Source organism: Delphinus delphis, chromosome 1 (genome assembly GCF_949987515.2).
Source record: "Delphinus delphis chromosome 1, mDelDel1.2, whole genome shotgun sequence".
NCBI classification, from domain to species: Eukaryota; Metazoa; Chordata; class Mammalia; order Artiodactyla; family Delphinidae; genus Delphinus; species Delphinus delphis.
The window spans coordinates 100,204,193-100,221,832 of NC_082683.1; the positions used below are offsets into that span (position 1 = coordinate 100,204,193).

At 39.2% G+C, this 17,640-nt stretch overlaps 1 protein-coding gene across 2 annotated transcripts in view; it reads right to left on the bottom strand.

The window, feature by feature from the left end:
- Positions 1-17,640, bottom strand: part of TRIM33 (tripartite motif containing 33) — a 144,107-nt gene that overhangs the window by 67,036 nt on the left and 59,431 nt on the right. For both annotated transcript variants that reach the window (XM_060027593.1, XM_060027590.2), the window contains exons 2-4: positions 11,899-12,017; positions 11,336-11,480; positions 11,040-11,172 (exon numbers count right to left, since the gene is read on the bottom strand). In XM_060027593.1, the coding sequence (XP_059883576.1) occupies positions 11,040-11,172; positions 11,336-11,480; positions 11,899-12,017 (397 nt within the window). The remainder of the gene's footprint in view (positions 1-11,039; positions 11,173-11,335; positions 11,481-11,898; positions 12,018-17,640) is intronic.

A 17,640-nucleotide genomic window follows, 5' to 3' on the forward strand; every position in this document is an offset into this window, starting at 1 on the left:
CTTTGATAGAAGCCTTTTACTATCAGCATACTGGGCATTAAATGGGTCATTTCAGATTGGCAATTCTAGGTTCGTAGGAGAATTTCTTGTATTATTTATTTGATAATTTCTTTCATTTCTTTTTCTATAATTTGTACTAGCTGGCAGTTGATCTCTTGTAGTTTTTAAATCTTTTTAAAATCTTCTTTTTGTTTTATTTTCTAGGAGACTAAATAGAATTTATCTACCAAACCTATTGATTTTTTTCACCTATCATACTTCCAAGAGCTCCTTCTTATTTTAATTTTTTTTTGGCGGGGGGGGGGGGGGGGGTGCCACATTGCTCGGCATGTGGGATCTTAGCTCCCTGAACAGGTATCAAACCCGACCAGGGATCAGACCTGCACCCCCTGAAGTAGAAGCAGAAGCATGGAGTCTTAACCACCTGACCTCTGGGGAAGTCCCTTTAATTACTTCTTTTGTGGAGATTCTATCCTTAATTTGTGACCAATAGCTTGCCATTTTTCAGAACATCATAATTTTTATTTCGCACTTCCTTTTGCCCTTGTATTATGTTATGTCCTTTCATGAGGGCAGCTGTGTCAATCAGAAACATGTACAGCTGTAGGGACTAATAGTGGCTCACATAACAAGACCAATGTAGGCAGTTGATGGTGTTAGTTTAACAACATCAAAGTTAGAATCACTGAGATGATCTTGGCTTTATCCTCATGAGTATATAATGGTGTCAGAATTCCAGGCATCACATCCAAATTCAAGGAAGGAAAAAGGAGGAAGATGGATGACACCAGCAACATCTGTCCCTTTTGTCAGGAAGGTAAAAACTTTCTGAAAATCAACCTCTAAACAGAATTCTGTTTCTATTTTGGGGGCATAAACTGTGGATCAGAGGTACCCTAATGCCAGGAATGCTGAGAAAGGAAATACTTAGATTTTACAGTCTCTATATTTGAAGCCAGACAAGAGAGAGAAGTTGAGAATTCTCAACTATCCCACAATGGATGGCATATGACAGTGGCTCTCATCAAATGTCAGATGATCCTTCCATCCATTCATATCCTTTTATATTTAAATATACTTTAATATGTCAGTATTTACTTATTTATTTGGCTGCAATGGGTCTTAGTTGCGGCACACGGATCTTCGTTTCGACATGCAAACTCTTAGTTGAGGCATGTGGGATCTAGTTTCCTGAACAGGGATCAAACCCAGGCCCGCTGCACTGGGAATGGGGAGTCTTAGCCACTGGATGACCAAGGAAGTCCCTAAATATACTTTAAAACTGCTCAGAATCATGTGTGAGAGAGAGAGCAGAACTTATGAACTGATGGGGTTCACTGTAAGGCCATCTTTTTCATCAGAAATGAACCCCAAATGGCAACATTAGGAGGCCTCTTCTAATTATTCACTTTCTCCAGAGTGACAAAGCCTCTAATTCCAGACAGCAGAGTAGGGAAGAATAGTGAAATGGAAAAGTTCACTACTGGCAATCTGGAAGCAAGTCGAGGTAAGTGAATGTCTCACAGTTTAGTGTGCAGATTGATCCTTTAATCTCCCCAATTTCAGCCAAGTATCTCATCCCCACCCTCAATCTAGACCTAATATCCCCAAGTCCAGGGCCTCTGATTCTACTTATCCAGAGAATAAGCCCAACTTTTGTGATACCTATCACCTCTAGATCCCGAGCCACCATAGGTTTCTAGGAAATAAATCAAGTAGCTTCCTTTATATCTCATTTGCATGCCCTTGGGTTGTAGTTGGCTCAGCTCTACTAGGTAAATCATCAGATCCAACAAATATTCAATCCATTTCCCTGGTTTTGAAAAATTAACTGAAACCTCCATTGGTGTCTCTTCTCTCATTCTTGTCCTTTATAAGTCTATACATTTTTTATTCATGTACTGTGAAGAGAATTACTAGAAGGAGGAGGGATAATGCCTTGGTTTAGCTAGAAATCATGAAGTGCTTTGAGGTACAAAATTTCATAAAGTTCTACAGATGTTTTCCTTTTTGAAAACAATTTATGAGGCCATAAAGAAAACCAAAGATCTCAATAAAGTGTTTTTTTAAAAACAAAAAAAAATAGGGAATTCCCTGGTGGTCCAGTAGTTAGGACTCAGGGCTTTCACTGCTGAGGGTCCAGGTTCAACCCCTGGTCAGGGAATTCCCACAAGCCCCCCAGCATGGCCATAAATAAATGAAATGTAACAGACTATTATTGAGCCCTTACTGTCTTAAGCACTTTACAGGTACAATTCTCAACTCAATCCTCACAGCCATCTTATAAGGAAGGTACTACATATTATTCATTTGAAGATACACACTCGCACACACACACACCAAAGTTCATTATCTGTATCACTATACTATGCAACAATCACCTTTAAAAGGGTGGGTGGGTGGCAGGGGACCCAAAATTCTTATATAGAGGAGGTAAGTCAATAATGATTCTGGAATGAGGCTAAATTTTAATCAAAGAAAAATTCACAGGCTTCCCTGGTGGCTCAGTGGTTAAGAATCCTCCTGCCAATGCAGCGGACATAGGTTTGAGCCCTGGTCTGGGAAGATCCCACATGCTGCGGAGCAACTAAGCCCGTGCGCCACAACTACTGAGCCTGTGCTCTAAAGCCTGTGAGCCACAACTACTGAGCCCACGTGCCACAACTACTGAAGCCTGTGCGCCTAGAGCCTGCGCTCTGCAACAAGAGAAGCCACTGCAATAAGAAGCCCACACACCGCAACGAAGAGTAGCCCCCACTCGCCGCAACTAGAGAAAGCCCGCGCGCAGCAATGAGACCCGATGCAGCAATAGATAGATAGATAGATAAATAAATAAATAAATGAAAAATTCACATCTTTTTGATAAAGTCAAGATTCAGCATAAGAACCTAAAAGAAGTACAATGAAATTAAGCTAAGCAAAGAATAAAAATAAAAGAGAGGGCTTCCCTGGTGGCACAGTGGTTGAGAGTCCGCCTGCTGATGCAGGGGACACGGGTTCGTGCCCCGGTCCAGGAGGATCCCACATGCCGCGGAGCCTGTGAGCCATGGCCACTGAGCCTGCGCGTCTGGAGCCTGTGCTCCGCAGTGGGAGAGGCCACAGCAGTGAGAGGCCCACGTACAGCAAAAAATAAATAAATAAAATAAAATAAAAGAGAACTGTGAGAGTTAGAATACTTAAAAAAAGAATAAACAATTTCAAAAACTGGATCACTGAAATGACCAATAGGGACTTCCCTAGGTCCAGTGGTTAAGAATTCACCTTTCAATGTAGGGGGTGCAGGTTTGATCCCTGGTCAGGGAGCTAAGATCCCACATGCCTCGCAGCCAAAAAACCAAAATATAAAACAGAGCAATATTGTAACAAATTCAGTAATGACTTTAAAAATGGTCCACAACAAAAAAATCTTTAAAAAATAAAATAAAATGACCAACAAGAGACTCAAATCTATGGCTAGGCTAATAAAGAATAAGGAAATAGGGCTTCCTTGGTGGCACAGTGGTTGAGAGTCCACCTGCCGATGCAGGGGACATGGGTTCGTGCCCCGGTCTGGGAAGATCCCACATGCCATGGAGCAGCTAAGCCTGTGAGCCATGGCCGCTGAGCCTGTGCCTCCGGAGCCTGTGCTCCGCAACGGGAGAGGTCACAACAGTGAGAGGCCAGTGAGAGGCCCGTGTACTGCAAAAAAAAAAAAAATAAGGAAATAAACTCAGCTATTCAACATTATAAACAAGAAAGAGATAGAAACACAGATTTTTGTAAAATCTTTATGGTCTATTTCTAAGCAAGTATGTTTTTCTTTTTTTATTTATTTTTAAACTTTTCTTAATGGCTTTTTAAAAAAATTATTTATTTTATTTATTTATTTTTGGCTGCGTTGGGTCTTCGTTGCTGTGCGTGGGCTTTCTCTAATTGCAGCGAGCAGGGGCTACTCTTTGTTGTGGTGTGTGGGCTTCTCATTGTGGTGGCTTCTCTTGTTGGGAGCACAGGCTCTAGGCGCATGGGCTTCAGTAGTTGCGGCACGCGGGCTCAGTGGTTATGGCTCGTGGGCCCTAGAGCGCAGGCTCAGTAGTTGTGGCGCGCGGGCTTAGCTGCTCCGCAGCATGTGGGATCTTCCCAGACCAGGGTTTGAACCCGTGTCCCCTGCAATAGCAGGTGGATTCTTAACCACTGCACCATCAGGGAAGCCCACAAGTATGTTTTTAAAACCTCTACTAACTGGTGGGATTTTCTAAGAAAATACATATTATCATAATTGCATGAGTGACTCAAGAAGAGGTGGGAAACCCGACTTGATCAATAAGCATGTGAGAAGCTAAGCCCCTTAAAGAACTAGCCCTAAAAGTCCTGAAGTCCAGACAAGGGAAACGGGGTGGGTAAGATGGAACGAAAGTGCTAGGGAAGACAAGACACAGAAGTAAACTGGCTTTTAGAAATAGTTCTCCTGACAGTGTACTGTTAAGAAATAGCATTTGTAAAGGCACAGAAGTTTAAAACAGGGGGTTACCTACTGTAAGAGTGCAAATAGGAGATAACAGATTGTGTACTAAAGAATTTAACCTTGCCCAAAGAGAAGTCTGGCCTTTGCCCTCAGCAGCTGGGAGGGTGTCTCTAAGCCCTTGAAATGTACTGTCTGACAAAAGTATCTTTGTTTACTTGAGGCCTTAGGCCATATGCTAATGATATGATTTCTGGTAGAGTCTTCAGGTCACACAGTCAGCTCAACCTCAGGAGGGGCTGGAAACCAGTCAATCATGTGGCCAGTGAACTACATCTACATGACAGAGTTCCAAAAAAAATTCTGGACACCAAGGCTCATGCAAGCCTTGATGGTTGGCAATATTCTCTTCATGCTGTCACACATTATTGCTAGGAGGAGTTAACTACATCAAGAATTCCACTGAGGGGGCTTCCCTGGTGGTCCAGTGGGTGGGACTCCCTGCTCCCAGCACTGGAGTCCCGGGTTCGATCCCTGGTCAGGGAACGAGACCCTGCACGCATGCCGCAGCTAAGGGTTGGCATGCCACAACTGAAGATCCCATGCACCACAGCTGGGACTCAGCACAGCCAAAATAAATGGATGAATAAATAAAGATTAAACAAAAAAAAAAAGAATTCCACTGAGAAGACACAAATGGAAGTTCCACATTTAGAACTCTCCTAGACTACTCTGCTCTGTGTCTTTCCATTGGATGATTTTAATCTGTATCCTTTCACTGTAATAAATGTTAACTGTCAGTATACATCTTTCAGTGAGTTCTAAGAAACTACTGAATCTGAGGGTAGTCTTAAGAAATCCTGAACTTGCAACTGGTGTCAGAAGTGAGAATGAATAAGATAAATTAAAAAAAAAAAAAAAGGAAGCGCAAATGGTTTTGGGGACCCCCAAATTCTGCAACTGGGTGTCAAAAGTGAGGGAGGACCTGTGAATTGTTCCCTAACTTCATAGTTGGCCTCAAAAGTGAGATTCACTAGAACCATCCTGACTCATTGAAACTTCTGGTTGGGAAGAGGAAGGAAAAGATGACAAGGGTTATGAACCTTTGATTCCTGGATGACTATCTAGTCACTCATGGTATGGAACTACAGCTGCAGTTATTAGAGGTAAAAGTTATCAACAGAAAGAAGTTAGAAACTGTAGCTCCAACTCCCTAGGAGTTGACTCCCTGGATAAACAAGGAAATGCAAACTAGTAAGAAACAAGGTAATGAAACAATTCCTTGGTTATTGTTATCTGTAAAATAAAGAGTGTACTGGGACAGATCCTGACACTGGGCAAAGTTTAGATTTCAGCCAGTCTGAGCTACAGCCACTAGCCTTGGGGCCATTCCAAAGGGGAAAATTATGCTGGGAAAATAGACAGCACCTCTATGACTTCAGTCACAAAGTAGTCCGGGTTGAGGAAAGACAAAATCAAGAAACTAATGAAACGAGAGTTTACAATGCTAAGGAATTATCTCATTTTGTGGATTGATATTGTATGCTTCCTGAAAAAAACCTTTACTAAAATATTGTAAGAGTGACTGATTACTTAGAGGCAATATTGTTGATTTTGAATGCTGCAGAATAGAACAGCAATGTTTGAGCTGATGGAGGACCCACAGCTCACTATGGAACCACAGATGGCTATACATAACCTAGATACACAGCAGGTGATTCCTGAGGGGACAGCTAGCTTGGTGGACTAGATAAAAGCCCCTGTGAGGTTTTTTTTTACCCTCAGACAGGCGATTGTCCTTCTCCTATAAATGCCAAATAGAACTCCCCAGAAGAATTGGCTGATATGCTTCTCACACGCAAGCCACGCCAGATTAGCATTATGCAGAGCAGGATGTTCATCTACTGAGTATGCCTCCTACTAAGATCAAGGTAAATAATGTGATTAAGGGGGACCCTTGTACATGGGCACCCCCATGTAATTTTACTGCTGCAAAACCTAGCAATAATCTGAGAAGCCTTATTAGATTTGTCTCAGCTTTATGGGCCTCACTAGTTAAGAAAACTAGTGATTCATGAGAAAATAGGGAAAGACAAAGGGGAGAGTCAAGGGATTTATCCCAGCAGGATGGAAATCTTCAGGTGGCTGTTAAAAAGGGAAGGGGCGGGGGGCTTCCCTGGTGGCGCTGTGGTTGAGAGGACGCCTGCCGATGCAGGGGACACGGATTCGTGCCCCAGTCTGGGAAGATCCCACATGCCACGGAGCGGCTGGGCCCGTGAGCCATGGCCGCTGAGCCTGTGTGTCCAGAGCCTGTGCTCCGCAACGGGAGAGGCCACAACAGTGAGAGGCCCACGTACCATAAAAAACAAAAACAAAAATAACAAAAAAAAAAAAGGGAGGGGGGGAAGGTAGTGAATAAAGCAGACAATGATGGTGTTGAAACAAAGGTCTTAACGTAGCACTCTTGGGAGGTTGGGTGGACCAATGGGAGCCACTGCTGGTCCCCAACATTAAAGGGCATTAAACAACTGTTGTATTTACCCCAGTATGAAGAAATTTTAAAAGCTGGAGGGCAAAGATGACAATGAGAAACCTGACCTTGTACTGCCTGGAGCAACGATTCCACGGATCAATCAACCTGAAAACTGAAGGAGAGGCCAGGGTTTTCTGGCTCAACCCCAGCTGGAAAACACAAGGCAATATGCACTTGTGTGGGTAAAATAGCCAGGGGGTGGATAAGAGACAGTTCCGGGACTCCCTGACATGGGGGCCCAATGTGCTATGATTCTAAAACCTGCTGAAGACCTAATGGGAGCTAAGGTTAGATTGGGAGGAGAGGGATGGTTGATAGGATTAAGGTGATGAAAGTTGGAATATATGAACAGACTTTATGTGAAGTAGTTACATCTCTCCTTTATGTGACTATGTCACTGGAATGGATATTATGTCTGACTGGTACTGTAAAACAGAAAACATACAGGTTCACATTCAGGTGAGTCTTGATTAGACATGGTACATGGAAACCACTAAAACTGTCCAAGTCCAGGGACTTCCCTGGTGGTCCGGTGGCTAAGACTCCACGCTCCCAATGCAGGGGGCCCAGGTTCGATCCCTGGGTAAGGAACTAGATCCCACATGCCGCAACGAAGAGTTTGCATGCCGCTACTAAAGATCCCGCATGTCGCAACTTGAAGATCCCACGTGCCACAACTAAGACCTGGCACAGCAAAATACATACATACATAAGTATTTTTTTAAAAAAACAAAACTGTCCAAGTCCACAGAAGTTGTAGACCTGAGACAGTATAGGATACCTGATGGATAAAATGAGATTACAACTTTAATGACAAATTAGAAGCTGGAGTGCTAGTATCAATGAATTCTTTGTACAATAACCATGTGTAGTTTCATCAAGAAAAAAAGGAAATGTTTCATCAAGAGTAACAGCAGACTATTAAAGTTTTAATAAGGTAGTGCCACCATAGCATCAGCAGTCCTTGATACGGTTTCAACAATACAAAAAATATATACAGCAGACTAAAAAAGAGTGGCACTCAGTGACTGAACATGCAAATTTTTTTTCTAACTCTGAAAAAGAGCCAAACAGCAATTTTCCTTGATGTGGAAGGACCCTAATTTATGTTTACTATACTGCCACAGGGTTATTTCAATTCACCAGCTTACTGGTATGATTTGTTTAGAAGAGATTTAGACTTGATGCAGGTCCTGAGTGTAAAAATATACTATATTAATTTCATGATAATATCAGAAACTAAAGATGAAGGTAAGAGTGACTCAGATGCAATGGCGACACACATGACCAAGAGAAGCTGTTGCTAAATATAGCAAAGGTCCAAGGACCTGTCCAAACTGGTGAAATTCTTAGGAATAACCTAGGCAGGAGCCACCCATGACATTCCAAAGGTGAAAAAAAAAAACTGCTTCTGCCACCTACCCCCAGAACTAAACAAGAAGCCAACATTCGGTTGGTATATTTGAATTTTAAAGAACATACCCTCCATATCTGGGAATATTACCAGCACCAATCTATACAACTACCCAAAAGAAGGTCATATTTGAACGGGGGCTTGAACAAAGGCAGCCATTGTCTGAACTGCAAAAAGCAGTCTTTCTCATGATCACAGGGGCTTTTGGGCCCCTGTGATCCACACTCGGACATGATTTTGGAAGTGTCAGCAACACGTACCTACGCAGATTGAAACTTATGGCAAAAACCTCTCAGTGCCACTCAGCAGAGACCCACCAGGATTTTGGACCAGAGAAGTTCTGGATACCATGGTAAAATTTATGTCATTTAAGAGAAAATTACTAGCTTGCCATTCAGCACTGAGACTGACTCTATGACTGAAGGACACAAAATAACCATGAAACCTGAAATACTCATCATGTCTTGGGTGACAGGGGAACACTCTAATGACGAAGGCAAGGCCCAGAAGCGTTCCACATAAACAGAGATGGTCTGTGCAGGAACATGCGACCAGGAGGATGCAAGAAGTATTTATTGTATTTATGAGCAGGTAGCTGGCCTCTTTTCCTCTAAATATAACTTCTGAACCACCAGAGGAGCTGCTGAATGCTATGATCACATAGGTGGTGCTCTATAAAGTCTATTAGCTAACAAAGAGCTGCTTGGCTTATGGATGGTGGTTCCAAGGTGAACAGAAAGCATCCTGTTTACAAGGCCACCACTCTAACTGAAGAAGGTATAAGTAATAACAAATCATATTAATGAGGTGGACTGCATGCTGTTATCCCCTATGTTTGGGTTTTTACTGAACTCTGCAGCTGGTATTAGAAGAGAAGGTGGTCTTGTGGACTGTTTCCTAACTTTTGTACAGATGATAAAGAGAAAGAATCTGGTAAGACTCAATAATGAGCACTTTAAACTTTGACTATGGGGTATCTTTGAAGAGTGTTTTTAAAGGGGGTGGGGTGGGTGGGGCTTAACTACATGTTAGCCAAATGATACTGGCAGCAATGTGGACAGAATGAATTTGACAATATAAAACTCAAAACAGGGAGACTAGTTGTAAATGTGTTGGAGTAACAGGAACCTAGGCTTTTAAGTCCAGTGCCATTGGTTCTGCCATAGTCTATCCAGGAAAATCACAGGGTGAAAAAACGAAAGAAAAGGGAAGAACATTCAAGAGATAATTAGGAGTTGGCTATGAGTAGTAAAGGAAAGTGGTGAAGGAAAGGGAAGAATGGAACATGGTTCAACTTTGAGAGGAGTGGCTGAAGCTATTTGTTCACAGGATAAAGGATGCCATGTTCCTATTCTTTCTGTTTCTCACCATCAATGTAAAAAGCCATAAGAAATCTAAATGCTCAAAGATCTGACTGCAGCTGTGAGAAAGTAATTTAATGTCTTACTGAGATTACAAGACAAGGGTAAGATTTGGACCTCAGGTGAAGGCATTCACAAGATTAGTCACCTCAAGCAAAACATTAGCCAATTCATAAGCAAGATGAGACATTTTGTAACAAAGGATACAAAAGTTTAAAGTAGCATTTCTACACAAATGTTCTGTAAAACAGTAAGAGGTGCCTTGGAAAAGAAAAAAGAGCATTACCCCTATGAGGTCAAGTTTGAAAGATTCCATACACTGTATTCTATATTCTGAATACCACATGGGAGAAAATGAGCATATGGGCTAAAATAGATCTGGAGTTCAAATCCTGGCTCTACCACTTATGGGGACACCTTGTACAGATTACTAAAGCTTTCTGTAAGAACTCTCGCTCACCTTTAAAACAGTCAGGATATCAGTACCAACACTGCATGGGTGGTTGGTGTGAATTAAACAAACATGCACCATTAGGAAAACTGCCTGGCACAAACTACAGATGCAATACTTGTTAGTGAACAGAATTAATGTATCCCCTTCTTTTAGAGGATTCCAAAAAATTCCAATGGCTCTAATGAACTAAAAGCTCTAAGACATCCTAGAGTTAAAAAACAAATATTTAAGTGTGGTTAATCAAACTTAACACCTGACTAGAAATTTCAGTACTTTCCAGAACAGTTCAGATGTAACAGGCTGGTGATAAGTGAATACTATTGTATCCTGAGGGTAAAAGAAGGTTGAAAGACAAAGCTATGTATTAATGAATTATTAATTATGCTACTTAGATGCTTATAAATCCCTAGTTTTTCTACAAACTGTATATCCAATATGAAAGCAGTATATTTATGCTTTGATGTTAAAATGGGTATCACTTAGCCACACTCATGGAAATATTACCTTTTAAGACAACAGCCCAGAGCCTAAATCCCATAGAACACTTGAAAAAAAGTGTATTTGAACCAGAGGCGTTGCATACAAAGAAATAATATAACTCCATTCTTGCAACCCAAATCCATGTACTGATACATTTTCAACAAATATCCATAAAACAATTAGGTATGAATATGGAAACCATTAAATAATTTATCAAAAATATATCTTGCTCTAAGACATAAAACACAAAACTGATAATTTTAAAATGCTAACAAAATTATAGAATACTTGCTTTAGGAAAAATAATTTTACAAGAACTTTTTATAATATTTCTTGATAAGCAATTATGACTTTTGTACCTATGTTCTTTGTGTTCCAATAGCTGACAGTCTCTACATGTCAGCCTATCACATGTTTCACAGAAAAGTTTCAACTGTTCTTGTTTGTGTACAGGGCAGAAAACAGGGCGCTGACCAGATGCTCCAACAGACTCTGCAGTAAAATAAAACACATATTTTTAAACTAAACAAAATTTTTGTCTAACTTTCTAAATTCTTACTGATATTGGTATCAAAAGCTTATAAAGATAAGTAGAAATGCTATAGAGGCAAAAGAGGGAGATTAATAGTAATCATTAAAACTGCTTCTATCTTACCTGAGACATCTTCTTTCTTCCTGATCAAGTGATCTTTAGTGAATTTTACTCTTTGATGTGCTTCAATACATGTCTTACATAGCCACTCTCCACATTCTACACAAAAGCCAACTGCACTTGCATTGTCTTCACAACTAGTACATACCTAAAGGAGGAAATAAATACTAAGCTACATTAAATTTACAAAATATAGATCCACAAAACAAAAAGGTGAAAACTTTCTAACTTGCTCTCAAATATACTAATTCACTGTACCTAGAATAAAATTATTTTGTTATCCATTTCTCTTCAACAAAATCCTTTCCCTTCCAGATCAAACATTCAGGTAGGTAAAAAAAAGTCTCAGAATACAAAATCTATACAAGATTTGAATCTTTAAGTAATGACTTTTAATCTCATTTAACCAGGTCTGAAGGTGTAGAATAAAGATATCCTTCATTTTCAATTTGAAAGATGAAACTAAGGCATAACTACCCTAAATTATGTAACAATTCAAGCATGTTTTCTTATAATTCATATTTTCATATCAAGATAGGAATATAAAGAAAAATTGAGAAGCATACCTGTTCTGATTTCTCATCAGAACTGCTAGGAGCTTCAGATGTATCTTTCACAAAATAATTATCCACAAGGTCTATCTGTCTGCATTCTTGGCGGCATACTGGGCACCGTATTACACCAACTACAACACAAAACAACAACATTAAGAAATATTCTTCAGAAAAAATAAGGAGATTGTACACGATGCCTACATGGGAACTACTCATTCATATATCATAGACAAGAACAAAGAAATGAGCATTAAGAGCTGAGTAAAATAAGTTATTCCACTAAGTTATTACATTGGGGAAAAATGATACCTTATTTAGGAAGAGAAAATAAGCATTAATATGCAAAAAAACTTTAAGGTGCTTCGTTATTACACTATGTGGTTGTAATAACGGCCCCCAAAGATACCTAGGTCGTAATGCTTGGAAAACCTGTGTCACTTTATACAGCAAAGGAGATTCTGTGAGGGGGATTAAATTAAGGATCTTGAGATGGGTATGCTGTCCTGGATTATTTGATAGGCCATAAATGTCATCACAAGTGATCTAACAAGATGGAGGCAGAAGAAGATTAGACTACAGAAGAGGAGAAGGCAATTGACAATGAAAGCAGAGATAAGAATAATGTGCTTTGGAAACAGAGACACAGCCAAGGAATGCAGGTGGCTACTATAAGCTGGAAAAAAAGAAAAAGAAAAAGAAAATGGATTCTCTCCTCAGAGCCTCCAGAAGGAACAAGACCTGCCAACACTTTGACTCTAACACAGTAAAACTGATTTCACACTTCAGCCTTCAAGAACAATAAGAAAATAAAATGTATGTTGTTTTAAGACAAAAGTTTATGGCAATTCTGTTACAGCAGAAATAGAAATACACAATCTATCAACTTATAAATTCTGACTTTGTTCAGAACTACTTGAATTCATGCTAATGTGGGAAGAGAGATCATCTGTGACGTAACCTGCTAGTGTTCTAGCATCTATCAGAACGAATAAACCTGCTGAGGTTAACATATGGAAGTTAAACTTAACTGTAAAATAGCATCACAGTCAACACAACAAACTGACTACTATATGTCAGCCATAAAATTGAGAACACAGCATGACTCAATCCTTGCTTTTAAGAAAGGGTTCAAGACTAGGATATAATTTTTACAGTTTATACTATGCACAACTATAGGAAGCACCATACAAAGACAAGGCTATGAACAGTCCAAAGAGCTGTGCATACAGGAGGTACAGCTAAGTGGTAGTGAGACTTAGGTGGTGGGAAGAAGGAACTATATACTCTACTTACACTGTGTGTGTGTGTGTGTGTGTGTGTGTGTGTGTGTGTGTGTGTGTGTGTGTCTGCGCGTGTTTGTGTGGGCATTCACATTTGTGTATGTAATCCACTCCATTTTCTTTGAAACTTCTAAAATTAAAATACGGGAGAATTCCTGTATGTGCAATGATAAAATGTTTGAAAATTTAGGAAATCAAAAATTCCCCATGCTCTCCACCTTGATTTATGCTTGAGTTATGTGCTATATTTCCTTTGAAATCTTTGGTTATCAGTAGTTTTACTAAAATTTTGAAGAATCCACTTTCATCTGCTTTCTGGATTTCTTAATATAGGTTCGTAAGACACAGCTTGTTGACAGCATAGTTTTCTAAATGCTGCAGGTTTGCAGCCATTACCACTTCAAAGAGGTTTGAATGAGGGAACTTTTTTTCCTTGTTAAAACAGTTCCTGTTTCTATAGAAACTTCATTTCTAGATTAACCTTGATGGATGCGCTACCATAATTCAAGTATATAGTTCTTTTTTTTCTATCAACTACTCATTGTCATCCACTAGTAAAGACATTAAAGATGCAGCAAGCATCCAGAGGGCAGACAGTAGAAGCAAGAAAAACTACAATCCTGCAGCCTGCGGAACAAAAACCACATTCACAGAAAGACAAGATGAAAAGGCAGAGGGCTATGTACCACATGAAGGAACAAGATAAAACTCCAGAAAAACAACTAAACGGAGATAGGCAGCCTTCCAGAAAAAGAATTCATAATAACGATAGTGAAGATGAACCAGGACCTCAGAAAAAGAATGGAGACAAAGATCAAGAAGATGCAAGAAATGTTTAACAAAGATCTAGAAGAATTAAAGAACAGAAAACAGAGATGAACAATAACTAAAATGAAAAAAACACTAGAAGGAATCAACAGCAGAATAAATGAGGCAGAAGAACAGATAAGTGACCTGGAAGACAGAATGGTGGAATTCACTGCTGAGGAACAGAATAAAGAATGAAAAGAAATGAAGACATCCTAAGAGACCTTGGGGACAACATTAAATGCAACAACATTCACATTATAGGGGTCCCAGAAGGAGAAGAGAGAGAGAAAGGACCTGAGAAAATATTTCAAGAGATTATAGTCGAAAACTTCCCTAAAATGGGAAAGGAAATAGCCACCCAAGTCCAGGAAGCGCAGAGAGTCCCAGGCAGGATAAACCCAAGGAGAAACATGCCGAGACACATAGTAATCAAATTGATAAAAATTAAAGACAAATTATTGAAAGCAACAAGGGAAAAATGACAAATAACATACAAGGGAACTCCCATGAGGTTAACAGCTGATTTCTCAGCAGAAACTCTACAAGCCAGAAGGGAGTGGCATGACATACTTAAAGTGATGAAAGGGAAGAACCTACAACCAAGATTACTCTACCCGGCAAGGATCTCATTTAGATTCCATGGAGTAATCAAAAGCTTTAGAGACAAGCAAAAGCTAAGAGAATTCAGCACCACCAAACCAACTCTACAACAAATGCTAAAGGAACTTCTCTAAGTGGGAAACACAAGAGTAGAAAAGGACCTACAAAAGCAAACCCATAACAATTAAAAAAATGGTAATAGGAACATACATATCGATAACTACCTTTAATGTGAATGGATTAAATGCTCCAACCAAAAGACACAGGCTTGCTGAATGGACACAAAAACAAGACCCTTATATATGCTATCTACAAGAGACCCACTTCAGACCCAGGGACACATTCAGACCGAAAGTGAGGGGATGGAAAAAGATATTCCATGCAAATGGAAATCAAAGGAAAGCTGAAGTAGCAATTCTCATATCAAATAAAAGAGACTTTAAAATAAAGAATGTTACAAGAGACAATGAAAGACACTACATAATTATCAAGGGATCAATCCAAGAAGAAGATATAACAATTATAAATATATACGCTCCCAACATAGGAGCACCTCAATACATAAGGCAACTGCTAACAGCTATAAAAGGAAATCGACAGTAACACAATAATAATGGGGGACTTTAATACCTCACTTACACCAACAGACAGATCATCCAAAATGAAAATAAATAAGGAAACAGAAGCTTTAAATGACCCGACAGACCAGATAGATTTAATTGATATTTATAGGACATTCCAAAACAGCAGATTACACTTTGTTCTCAAGTGCGCACGGAACGTTCTCCAGGATAGATCACATCCTGGGTCACAAATCAAGCCACAATAAATTAAAGAAAATTGAAACCATATCAAGCATCTTTTCTGACCACAATGCTATGAGATGAGAAATCAATTACAGGGAAAAAAACGTAAAAAACACAAACACATGGAGTATAAACAATATGTTACTAAATAACCAAGAGATCACTGAAGAAATCAAAGAGGACATAAAAAAATACCTAGAGACAAATGACAATGAAAACACGACGATCCAAAACCTATGGGATGCAGCAAAAGCACTTCTAAGGGAAGATTATAGCTATACAAGCCTACCTCAAGAAACAAGAAATACCTCAAAACAATCTAACCTTACACCTAAAGGAACTACAGAAAGAAGAACAAACAAAACCCAAAGTTAGCAGAAGGAAAGAAATCATAAAGATCACAGCAGAAATAAATGAAATAGAAACAAAGAAAACAATAGCAAAGATCAATAAAACTAAAAGCTGGTTCTTTGAGAAGGTAAACAAAATCAATAAACCATTAGCCAGGCTCATCTAGAAAAAGAGGGAGAGGACTCAAATAAAATCAATAAAATCAGAAATGAAAAAGGAAAAGTTACAACAGACACCACAGAAATAAAAAGCATCCTAAGAGACTACAGCAAGCCACTCTATGCCAGTAAAATGGACAACCTGGAAGAAATGGACTAATTCTTAGAAAGGTATAACCTTCCAAGACTGAACCAGGAAGAAATAGAAACTATGAACAGACCAATCACAAGTAATGAAATTGAAACTGTGATTAGAAATCTTCCAACAAACAAAAGTCCAGACCAGATGGCTTCACAGGTGAATTCTATCAAACATTTAGAGAAGAGCTAACACCCATCCCTTCTCAAACTCTTCCAAAAAATTGCAGAGGAACACTCCCAAACTCATTCTATGAGGTCACCATCATTCTGATACCAAAACCAGACAAAGATACTACAAAAAAAGAAAATTACAAACCAGATCACTGATGAATATAGATGCAAAAATCCTCAACAAAATACTAGCAAACAGAATCCAACAACACATTAAAAGGATCATACACCATGATCAAGTGAGATTTATACCAGGGATGCAAGGATTCTTCAATATACGCATATCAATGTGATACACCATATTAACAAACTGGAGAATAAAAACCATATGATCATCTCAATAGATGCACAAAAAGCTTTCGACAAAATTCAACACCCATTTATGATAAAAACCCTCCAGAAAGTAGGCAGAAAGGGAACTTACCTCAACATAATAAAGGCCATATATGACAAACACACAGCCAACATCACTCTCAGTGGTGAAAAACTGAAGTCATTTCTTCTAAGATCAGGAAAAGACAAGATTGCCCACTCTTGCCACTATTATTCAACATAACTTTGGAAGTTTTAGCCACGACAATCAGAGAAGAAAAAGAAATAAAAGGAATCCAAATTGGAAAAGAAGAAGTAAAATTGTTACTCTTTGCAGATGACATGATACTATACATAGAGAATCCTAAAGATGCCACCAGAAAACTACTAGAGCTAAATCAATGAATTTGGTAAAGTTGTAGGATACAAAATAAATGCACAGAAAACTCTTGCATTGTTATACACTAATGATGAAAAATCTGAAAGAGAACTTAAGGAAACACTCCCATTTACCACTGCAACGAAAAGAATAAAATACCTAGGAGTAAACCTACCTAAGGAGACAAAAGACCTGTATGCAGAAAACTATAAGACACTGATGAAAGAAATTAAAGATCATACAAACAGATGGAGAGATATGCCATGTTCTTGGATTGGAAGAATCAATATTGTGAAAATGACTATACTACCCAAAGCATTCTACAGATTCAATGAAATCCCTATTAAATTACCAATGGCACTTTTTACGGAACTAGAACAAAACATCTTAAAATTTGTATGGAGACACAAAAGACCCCGAATAGACAAAGCAGTCTTGAGGGAATAAAAACGGAGCTGGAGGAATCAGACTCCCTGACTTCAGACTATACTACAAAGCTACAGTAATCAATACAGTATGGTACTGGCACAAAAACAGAAATATAGATCAGTGGAACAGGACAGAAAACCCACAGATAAACCCATGCACCTATGGTCAACTAATCTATGACAAAGGAAGCAAGGATACACAAGAAAAGACAGTCTGTCCAATAAGTGGTGCTGGGAAAACTGGAAAGCTACATGTAAAAGAATGAAATTAGAACACTCCCTAACACCATACACAAAAACAAACTCAAAATGAATTAG